Genomic DNA, 11,032 nt, shown 5'->3' on the forward strand with positions numbered 1-11,032 from the left:
CGCGTGGCGGGTTCATAATGTAAGTGAAATCACAATCCGTAAAGGGCGATGATATTTTCAGTTGGCGCTTGGCGGGTTCATAAAGAGCGATGATAAGTAGGGCTGCAACTCGGGTCGTGCGGGCCGAGTTTTGAAGAACCCAACCCTACCCGAGAAATATCTTGGGTCAGGTCGGGTCGGGTTTTTTTCCGAAAAACCTAAGATTCCCAAACCCGGCCCTGCCCATTATAAATCTCGGGTCGAGTCGGGTCGGGTCGGGGTTTTTTTTACGTTGACACAATTTTTTAAGGAAAACTCTTATTTGGCAAGGCAACTCAACTGATAGAAGTAGAAAAACTCAAGCATGGCAAACTTTTAAGTGCATTAACTAATAACTAGTCCAAAGAGAATAAATTAATGCATTACCAAATGAAAATGATTATACTCATGTGAGATAAACAACAAACTATTCAGTGCATTAACTATTTAGTTGAAACTTGAAACCCTAGAGCTAAAGGGGGGAAACGAACACTAAAGGGGGGAAACGAACAGAAGACGGAAAGAGTTCATGTGATTGCGTGCGTGCGTGAGTGCGTGAGTCTTACTTTTAAGTTTTCACTTTTAAAGTAACAAAGTTTTAGAAAAAAAAATACATACTATAACTTAAGTAACTCGGGTCGGGTCTCGTCGGACCCGTTCAAACCCGGCTCGACCCGAGATTCATGCAGGCTTTTGGATTGTAGACCTGGCTTGACCCAAAACCAGAGAAACATGAATCCAACCCAAGCCATTTTCGGGTCGGGTCAATGCGGGTCGGGTAAAACCCGACCCAAGTTGTAGCCCTAATGATAAGGGGAGAGTGCACGTAATGCAGGGGTGAAAATATCAGCTCCCTCCAGTAAAATATCATAATATTAGCCATTTAGCACCACCAGGAACGTACAGCTAGTGCTCATAATAAACACACAAAAATCAACAGTTTAGGTTTAGATTTTCTTTGAAAAATATGAAACTAGGATTATGGATCAATGGCCTAGAATCATCTGATCCCACCCCAAATGAACATTGCCATTAATATTTGAAGCCTTTGTTAGTGGTCCAACCAAAAACAAAAAGATTTGCCATTAATTTTCTTATTCTCTTATCCTAAGGATGAAAAGTCGGTGTGGCATGGGACCAGGATCATTTGGATTTCCTCATGACTGTATTCAAGATCAACATCCTTAGCCTTCATGGATAAAAAAAATGGGAGTTCCAACATCCTTAACCTTCGTCTTTTGATATTTAATTTCCAGTAATTTTATAAGAAGACTAGCATTTTCTAAAATTACTATGGAGCCCACTTCATAGGATGATCCGAACCATTCATTTGTTGGGCCACAACCTAAATTGGTTAGCCACTTCAAAATAAAAATTATGAAAGGCATTAAAGACTTAAGATCGATCTTTAAGCAAAAACAACCAAGTGGCACGAGAAAAATCATCAACAAATATGATAAAATATTTAAATCCATTTATTGAAGTAGTTCTAGAAGGACCCCAAACATCGTATAAGTTGAAAAGGACAAGACACTCGACTACTAACTCCAGAAGGGAAAGACACACTATGGCGTTTTCCCAACTCACACGACTCGCAATGAAAAGACGGAACAGAATCTCATCAACTGAAGTACGAAGTGCGACACCAGCTCTGGCTTGGTGAAGGTAATAAAGGCCATCAATCTCACGGCCCAATCTTCATGTCCTGAAAAACACAATATGGAGAAAAAAAAGGAAACAAAACAATTTAGCGACTTTGTTAATTGGCTAACAGATAACAAGTTAACAGGAAAAAAATGGACATAAAGAGCAAAAGACAATTGAAGACACGTTGAGGTGGAGACTACAACCATCCTGGATATAGGAGATGTAGTTCCATCTGCTAAAGTAATAGTACGAGGACCCCCATAGAAGGAAATGACTGGAAGAAAGAGAGAATTGTAGGATCACTAGTCATATGGTGTGATGCTCCTGAATCAATGAGCCATGATCCAGAAGAAGTATCAGAAAGAAAACATGAGGGGCTACCTTTATGTGCAAACGTGGCAACTGGTTGCTTCCCTTTTTCCCGGAGATGTAACAGATCATCATATTCTGCACGGGGATTACCATAGTGTGAGGAGTCATAGATGGAGCAGTAGAGGAGGAAGGACTATCAGAAGCTACAGCAGAAGCACTCGCAGGTTTGTAGGGACGAAGCTCAGGATGTAGATCATAGCAATAATCAACCGTATGTCTCTCCATACGACAGTGAGTACAATAACGGGACCTACGACCACGGCCTCCTGAGTCACGGCTACTGCCACGGCCACGGCCACGGCCGCTACCACGACCACGATCAGTCCCATCATATGTCACATGAGCAGACCCATCTGCCATAGGGTCACTATGCTGAACTTCTCTCATACGTTGAACCTTAGAAAATACATCTGCATGGGTGGGAATCGAACCAAAACTGACAATCTGCTATCGAAGTTGGAGATAGTCAGGCCTCAATGAGTCAAGAAACCTAACCACACATAACTCCTCCTGACGTTTTTAAGTAGGACAGGATCTGTAGTAAACGACATCAATAGATCAAGCTCCTGACAAAGTGCTAGATAGTCCATGTAGTGGCTATCCACCGGCTTTTCGCCTCTCTAAAGGCTAAACCACTCGGAAAAACGATCACATATACGCGTAAGATTACCATGATGGGTGCTACCTTCATGTTAAGAATTCAAATGTTGACATAAGCACCAGCTATCGAGATTATAATTGACAGAATATAAAACCAAGGCAAAAAACAAGAAATTATCATCTAAAATGACATCATCGTTTGATGGGTGCTACCTTCTGCAACTTCTGTTTGATTAAGTGAAATAACCGTTTGATTATCCTAAAATGACAAATGAAAGTAGGCTCCTACCAAAAGAACAAGAGGATGTTAATATATCCTAAAAAAAGCACCGTACATGGAATCCTGCGAAAGCTTATGCAGAGAAAGGGAATGTGACACAGCAAAATGTTAGGTGCAACCCAATAAAAGGAATAGTAGAGATTGCTGTAAATGCATGAAGACATGCGTGCCGAGCTCATCCATTAGGACAATGGAAGAAAATCTTAACATGCATAGAAAAAATACTGCCCGCTCATCAAATTGCAGACACATCTAAGGAATAAGCCAAATATATGTATCCAAAAAAGTAGCAAAAGAAAGTTTAGGACACGAGCAAATACACATGCTAACATAAAAGAAACACGCCAGAAATACACATCATAACAAAGGGATAGTATCCACCAGATGCTATACCCATGGCGCCCAATGCAAATCGCTTCAACTTCTATTGAACGGGGATTCGGCAGAATTTCTTAGGGAGAAATTCATTAAGAGTTTGGTGTTTGACTATGATTTAGCTGATATTTTGAATTTATTGCCCATACTCATATCGTGTTGGTGCTCTATTTTTTATTTTGAGTGGAGTTTTTTGTTTCCTTGTTTTCACGCTTTTCTCACCTTCTACTCATTTATGCCCTCTCAAATCTCTCCTCCCGCCTGCCCTACCCCTCTCTCACCAGTTGAGAAACTAAATTTATCATGGAAAAAAATTCATGGTTGCCAAACATGACCTTAATGTGAGAGTTTCGACACGTTTCTATAATGTCAAGTGTGACATTCCAATGCAAAATCCCAACGCTAGGGACGAAGATAATATCAAAAATCAAAGGGGAGCTCTAAATTTCGGTTACAAGCGCATTCCTATGCTCCTTCCTTAAATTCTGCACTTGGATCAAGTCTCAGTTCTCTGAATTCAAATTAAACACCGACGCTTCCTTTGGTGCATTCTACCGGAAGTATTGGAGGTCTCATAAGAGACTCTGAGGGTATGGTCAAGGTTTTAAATTTCGGTTTACTCGAAATTTCGGCCAAAATCATGTAAAAATATGATTATGATTTCGTTTTTTTTTTATTTCGACCGAAATGTGTAAAATTTCGGTGTAAATTTCTACGATTTCAGTGGAAATTTTGGCTATTTTGGTGAATATTTCATAAATTTCGGTGGGAATTATAACATTTCGATGGACTTTTTAAAAAAAAAATTTGGTGGATCTAAATTTCGATAGAAATTTTGTAAAAAAGGCTAAAAAAGACATTTCGGCGAAATTTTGGAATTTCGGTGAAATTTCGAGTCGGACTCCTCCTTTGCGGTGGATATCTTGAAGGGTAACAACAACTCCCCTTGGATGAAGGTGAACATCACGAACCAGATGCAAAGCAATCTTAACAAGCTAAGTAGCTGGAGGGTCTCTCATATTTGTCAAGAAGGAAACTCAGCAACGGATACATTGTCTAAACATGATTTTCCCCACAAGAGTGAAGACATAGTTCCCTTTCTCTTCCCTTAGAAGCTTCTTAAGTCCATTGATGAAAACAGAGAAGAGAAACAATATGCAAGGAAATAGCCTGCTAATTGGCGAAAGATTTTCCACCTCTCGGATTAGAAATGATCTTTCTCTGGAAATTTCCTTCCGCTTTCTTGGTATTTGTCTCGCGCTTTTGACTTGGGTTTCTTTCTTTCTTTTTTTGAAATGGCAATATATTAAGAAAAAAGGAGAACCGAGGAGGTTCTCAAAGATACAACAGAGAAATTCTGCCGAGTTGCCGCTCATTAGAGAGAAAACCCCTTTTGACTTGGGGTTTTCTTGGAGCTTTGATCTCTCAGTCGGGCTTCTCGCTGCCTGGAAAGATGCTCTCGATGTGCTGCATTATCTTGCTCTTTGATTCGGGTCCTGGAATGGACCCTTCTGCTTCGAGACCCCTTCTCCCTACTGACTTTGCTTTCAGTTGCGCTTGGCTGCTCTCTCCCATTTCTATGCCCAGCTTCTTCTCCTCTATATCAAGTTTATCTGATAGACACTGGCTCGCTCTCTACCTGGTTCCTGGTTCGGGGCCTTTGTCCTTTGCTGACTTCGGTCTACTTGGTGCTTTGTTTTTACACTTCGATGTTTCTTTTCTCGCTTGGCGCCGCTTTAGGCCCTCTTTGTAATATTTGATGTCTCTTTTTTTTCTAATATATCTAGTCGGGGTCCGCCTAATCCCAGCTTACCCAATAAAAAAAAGTGTGAAATTATGTTTTATTAGTGACTATTGTGTTTACCTCTTTTATCATTAACTCTTCTCTTATTATAAACACTTGTTTTAGCTCTTCTTTACCTAACATTTGTTCTTATATCCTCTCCCCTAAACCTAAAACCCTAAACAAACTCTTATTCCAATATTATATTCGGTGTATCCTATTGTGTCCCCAATATATAGATAGATATAAATATAGATATATAGGCGCGAGCGCGTGCGCACACCCATGCCCACGCACACGCACACACACTTTCAGTTGAAGCCGTGTACATGTTTCTAAAATTTGGGGGATTTGTCTCCGTGTGAACACACACACACAGGATTGGTCTCCGTGTCGACACTCTCTCTCTCTCTCTCTCTCTCTCTCTCTCCCTACTTCTAAAATTTGGGGGATTGCCATGTCTGGCACCCCATGTCTGTGTCCACAAATCATAGGTGTAGGACAGAATTGCAGGGAATGATACTCAAACCCTCTCTAAGTAGGAAGTTGCACTGTGTTTTGTGTTCTCAGTCCTTGAAGACCTTGAACAGGTTAAATGAAAAGTTCTTCATTATTATCACAAGCTATCAGGTGCTAGAAGTCCTTAATGAAAAAAGAAGCTGCTCTTTGGTATTCCTTAGAGATGTGGAAAGTTGCTCAAGAGACATATTCTGACTGATGAGCCACATAGCTTTATCAGACATAGCCATACCGCTATATTCTTAACAGTGTCCACATGCAGTTCTTATCTAAGGAATAGCCAACAATATGAGGAGATCTTGATGGCAGTATATTGTGTTTGTGATATACATTTATTTTCTTGTCTATACAGACCTGAAAAAGAAATAACACGTGATTTTCCTTATATTAGTTAGACATTAAGGATAGAACCTAATACTTAAAAGTTAAAACAGCCACAACTGCCAGCTTCTTAGAATTCCTACTGACTTTGACATCAATTCAAAGACGGTGACAATTGTATCCATGGTTTATGATCCACACAAGTCAAACAGTAACTTTGATTGTACTTGACCAAGTTCAATTTTGGCAATTGTATCCATGAATTATAAACTTCAGCTTTGACATAGCACTATAAAATCCGTAGAGATCAGCCTTCATTCTAAAACTATTCAGGATCTCAATTAACTCCGTGAAAAAACATGGAGGTCTCAAAAAGAAAGGGAACACCCCACATATTGGAAAATCTAAAAGAACAAAACTTGAGTTTAGGATTAGATATTCATGATTCGAATGTAGTGACGCGTCTCAAGTTTCTAACCTTAATCCAAACCACGTAAAGGCAACAAAACATTATGATAATAAGCGATAGCTTCATCCGAACCACGTAAAGCCAACAAAACATTATGATAATAATTTATTCTACTTGCGTGGTTAGGTAGGTTAAGAAGAAGTGATCATGTAGAGTGGATACCCCAGTTGCAATTTGAGTGTCCATAGTACAAACATGTTAGTTGTTTAAGGTGTCATGTTTACATTCCAGCTCGCTAATCACAACCAAATTAAAATTCCAAACTCCCAAGCGTTTCTGATGGCCAGAGCCCCATCAACTTTTACCCCATTTCAAATGAAAACCCCTTTATATCCTATTTGCCTACGCAATTAAATTTATTTCGTTTGCTAGGCTTCTTAGATGGGTGCATTCATTATACAAGGCACTTTTTGTCATTTCACAAACATAATTTGAAGAATATACACATCTACGTAACGCTTTTGATCTCCTAAGGCGAAAAAAAATCTACCGATGAATGGAATGCTTTTCATATCCAATTCAATCTCAAATCCAGAGGGTGCCTTTGAATTTACACCAAAATTGCAATATAGGTCTTTTTAGATTGCAATTTCCAGATAAACTACAACCAGAGAAGCCCCAGATGACACCCAAATTGCAATATGGATATAAAACGAAACGCACCCACTAGCATACCCAGAACTCAAAATAATCAAAGTCATTTCATAAATTAGAAGAAGAAAAAAGCATGAAGAAGAGGGACCAGACCTGTTTGTTAACTTGGACGCCGATGGCTCTTTTGGTGACGTTCCAGACCTTGCCAGTGCGGCCATGGTAGAACTTGTGGCGTGGGGTGTACAGCTCCATTGACCTTCATGTCCACGTACTCTCCCATCTTGTATGTTCTGAGATAGGTAGTAAGGGGAATGTAACCCTTCTTTCTGAAGGGTCGAGAGAACAGATCGCGAGTTCGAGAATGGAGACCGTGACCCGCAGGCATTTTTCTCTTCCCCTATCTCTTCCTTCTCCCCTCTCGTCTGAGCAAGTAGTCATACCTTCCATTTTTATACCTCCAATGAAAACCTAGTTTGGGTTTTGTGGTATTTCATAGAAAAGTACTAGCAACACTCCTAAACTAAATTAAGAAAAAGCCATATCTAATCAATATGAATCCTAGAAAATAAAAAAATCAAACACAACCAACTAATGAAAACAATCAAAGACATCAATAAAAATTAAATAAATTTCAAATGTAACCAGAAAATTCCATCCAATACTCAATACCCATCTAATGAATCCGTCATATTAACAAAGAAAATAAATAAAACAAACAAGAGAAAACAGAAAATCACTCACCGGTGAGGCAATGGTGAGGGCTTTGAAGCGCTTCCTGAACGGATCCACGTGAGTATGGGTTCAAAGCAAATCGTCTCATTCATGTGCTTGATTCATTCATATTCCTTTCAGATGATTATTCGTTCGCTAGTGCTCTTTATGAGCAACAAATGGCATCAAGTGTTGGGTTCATAGCAGTTTCTATTTTCCAACTGTTTGAAATTTGCTTTAAAAATTCTTATTTCTAACCATTGATTTCCACTGGGTTTCTTAGCGGGCCCTTTGTATTTCAGTGGAATTGGGGTTTTCATTTTTGTTTTCTCCTGTTTTCAGCAGTGTGTTTCAATGGTTTGTGATTTGTCCCTGCCTTCAGCCTCGCAATCAATGTCCATCTTTCTCTTGTTTTTGTTATGAACCAAAATCGGTTCCCAACGTGCTTGATCTTCTTAGAGGGAAGATCAGCCTCTTGACCCACTCCGAGGGAAGGGTCGGTCCTCCTTGTGTGAAAATCTGGTTGCCTTGAATCAACCCTCTCCCTTCTCTTTTTCTTTGCTTATTTGTGTTACGGCCACTGAGGCACATAACAGTGTTGAGGTAGATTAGTAGCTAATATTTACCTCAGGGCTCTGCTGGTCAGGTTTACGGTATTTACTGCTATTCAGTTTGTCACATTGGATTATTGGAACAACTTCATTCGAAATGTCTTTGTTACATCTCTTGTATAGTAAGGTGGATTAGTCCTAACAACAAATTTACACAAATGCAATCCGAAAAAGTATTCGGAGTGACTTCATATGTAAATGATGTTTTTTGAAAGAGATCTGATATTTCACCCAAGGGCCACCCTACCTGTTGCAAATCGGTTGTAACTCTCTCGAGGCAGATACTTAATGAAGTCGTAGGTATTTGAAAAGTTAATCTACCTATCGAGAAAGGAAAAACAAGCAGTAAGAACAATTGAAAATTTAATCTTCCTATAGGAGTGAAAAACATAAGGGTTCATAAACAATGCAAGAAGTGGGTGGGAAGAAAAGACAATCGACTCTTGAGTCTTGATTACCATGATAGAGAGTATTTTGGATCGACACACACACACACACATATCAACTAAACATGATTAGAAGTCGTTACACTATATATAAGAAATAGATTTGAGAGATCTGTTGATATATGTAAGTGTATGATTCAAGGTTTACTGGGAAATGGAGTCTCAATACTATGGCCCACCATAGTGCAACCCACCGGATGAAGAGTTTAGATCTCAGAAGAAAATACAAGTATTCCATATATAGGATGAGTTTTAAATATTTGTCTTTTGGAAATATAAGAATAGTTTTACTAATGCAACATCAACCATAATACATACAGCAGGGAAGAGATGTCGCACAGAGCGCATACAGCAGCTAAACCCTCAGAAAAACCTTCCTGCCTAGACCACAACCATGCAGTTTTAAAAATCGGTGGTCTCTGTGCACATGTACATGTAAATTTGTAAAACAGCATGCCTTTTCCAATCTGAAAACGGCATATGCTGCTACAACATTTATTAGGAACATGATAAATAATACATGGAAGTTGCAGAGTTTTATGAATCAGAATTATAGACAATGATCGATACTGAGTAGTAAAACAAGGAATCTGATGGGATCTCTAATCTTTTGGACAACTCTAATGACTGAAAGTTAAAGAAATCTAAGTCCACCACCTCATTAGAAGCTCATATGAACATTTGTTTGGATGCATGCCATCATCTTGTTTAAATAAGGTCTCTTGTCACGACGGTCAGTTTCACAGGCACTGCATCATCACCCCACTTCCCACCCGAAGCATTGAAGTTGTTGTTGCGCCGAATTACAAATCACATGCCCTTCTTTCGAGGAATCCAGCTCAAGAATGTGCTTGTACACAACTTCTTCCAACTTGATATTACCATTCGTCTTGCACGCTCTTAGCAATGCTCCCCACACATCAACATGTGGCTCCACCGTCATGTTCTTCACTAGCTCATAAGCCTCATCCAACATACCAGCGCGACCAAGAAGATCAACCATACAGACATAATGCCCTACAGTCGGTTTGATACCATAGTGTTTGGTCATGTTTATAAAGAACCCATAACCCTTATCAACCATACATTCATTCACGCAAGCAGATAGAACACCTATGAAGGTGATCTCATCCGGTTTTACCTTCGCCTTCTCCATCTCTCCAAACAGAGCAATTGCTTTATTCCCACGCCCGTGCACACCCAAACTGGTGATCATTGAATTCCATGTCACTAGGCTCCTCATAGGCATTTGATCAAACACTTTTATAGCATCATCTATGCTACCACACTTACTGTACATGTCGATAAGAGCCGTGCCTAGGAAAATGCCCATCTCAAACCCATTCTTGCGCGCAAACTCATGAATCCAACTCCCCAACCTCAAGCTCCCCACTTCGGTACAAGCAAGCAACAAGCTCACCAATGTAAACTCGTTCGGTCTCACATTTTCAAGCTGCATTCGTCTGAAAAGTTCAAAAGCCTCTTGAATTCGCCCGTTCCTTGCATACCCATTAACCATGGTGGTCCAAGACACCACATTCCTCACCGACATTGCCTCGAATATGGCACTCGCAGTCTCTAATTCCCCACAGAATACAAGCCCCGAAACCATAGTCGTCCACGAGACGACATTTCTCACACGCATTTTATCGAACATCAATCGAGCAAATTCCAAATCCCCACATTTCAGATATAAATCCATGAGGGTGTTCTGCACGAAGATATCTCCCGCGAATTGGGATTTGACGACATGGGCATGGACTTGTTTCCCCTCCTTGACAGAGAATGAATTCAAGCAGGCCTTGATGACAAAAGGGAATGTGAATTTATCGGGAGGGACGCCACGGTTGAGCATGAGAGTGTAGAGGAGAAGAGCAAAGGTAGGGGAGCCATTGCGGGTGTGAGCTCGGATCATGACGTTCCATGTGAAGGTGGGTGGGTTTTGCATTTGGTTAAAGATGAGGGTCGCGTATTGGAGTTTACGGTAGGAAGAGCAGAGGGTGAGGAGCTTGGTAACGAGGATGGGGTTGTGAGCCAGGCCTGTGCGAAGGAGGTGTGCGTGTATTTGCTTAAGGTGTTTGATGCTACCACATTTTTGGAAAATAAGCAGACCTTCCCGCGACTCGGAAATGCTTTGTCTGGAGATCAGAAGATGGTTATGGTGTAAAGCGTCGACGGTTGTAGTTGCAGGGCATGCGACCATCTTGAGTGGTAGGAAGGGAAGGCCACAAAACGAGGGAAATATTTATCCGTTGTAATGCAATTTTCAAAAAATATATTCGCCAA

The 11,032-nt window shown here is 40.3% G+C and overlaps 2 protein-coding genes across 2 annotated transcripts; both read right to left on the reverse strand.

Moving 5' to 3' along the window:
• Positions 1-1,483: 1,483 nt before the first annotated feature.
• On the reverse strand, positions 1,484-2,685 carry LOC143859942 (uncharacterized). Its single transcript, XM_077370411.1, has 2 exons — positions 2,047-2,685; positions 1,484-1,723 (listed from the first exon to the last, which is right to left on the reverse strand). The coding sequence occupies exons 1-2, from the start codon at positions 2,422-2,424 to the stop codon at positions 1,703-1,705; spliced, it is 399 nt and encodes a 132-aa protein (XP_077226526.1). The 5' UTR covers positions 2,425-2,685; the 3' UTR covers positions 1,484-1,702.
• A 6,495-nt stretch (positions 2,686-9,180) lies between these two features.
• On the reverse strand, positions 9,181-11,032 carry LOC143860997 (pentatricopeptide repeat-containing protein At3g26630, chloroplastic-like). The gene has a single exon (XM_077371877.1). It carries the CDS (start codon positions 10,947-10,949, stop codon positions 9,504-9,506), a length of 1,446 nt encoding a protein of 481 aa, XP_077227992.1. The 5' UTR covers positions 10,950-11,032; the 3' UTR covers positions 9,181-9,503.

Source organism: Tasmannia lanceolata, unplaced genomic scaffold (assembly GCF_043159265.1).
Source record: "Tasmannia lanceolata isolate RefF3 unplaced genomic scaffold, GAP_Taslan_0.1 ptg000037l, whole genome shotgun sequence".
Taxonomy (NCBI): Eukaryota; Viridiplantae; Streptophyta; class Magnoliopsida; order Canellales; family Winteraceae; genus Tasmannia; species Tasmannia lanceolata.

Bases quoted from the DNA above. Each gene is read 5' to 3' on its own strand.
- LOC143859942 (XM_077370411.1), bottom strand. From the start codon at position 2,424: ATGAGAGAAGTTCAGCATAGTGACCCTATGGCAGATGGGTCTGCTCAT. The intron at 1,724-2,046 runs GTAGCCCCTCAT...TGTGTTTTTCAG, and splicing joins TGCCACGTTTGCACATAAAG to GACATGAAGATTGGGCCGTG.
- LOC143860997 (XM_077371877.1), bottom strand. From the start codon at position 10,949: ATGGTCGCATGCCCTGCAACTACAACCGTCGACGCTTTACACCATAAC.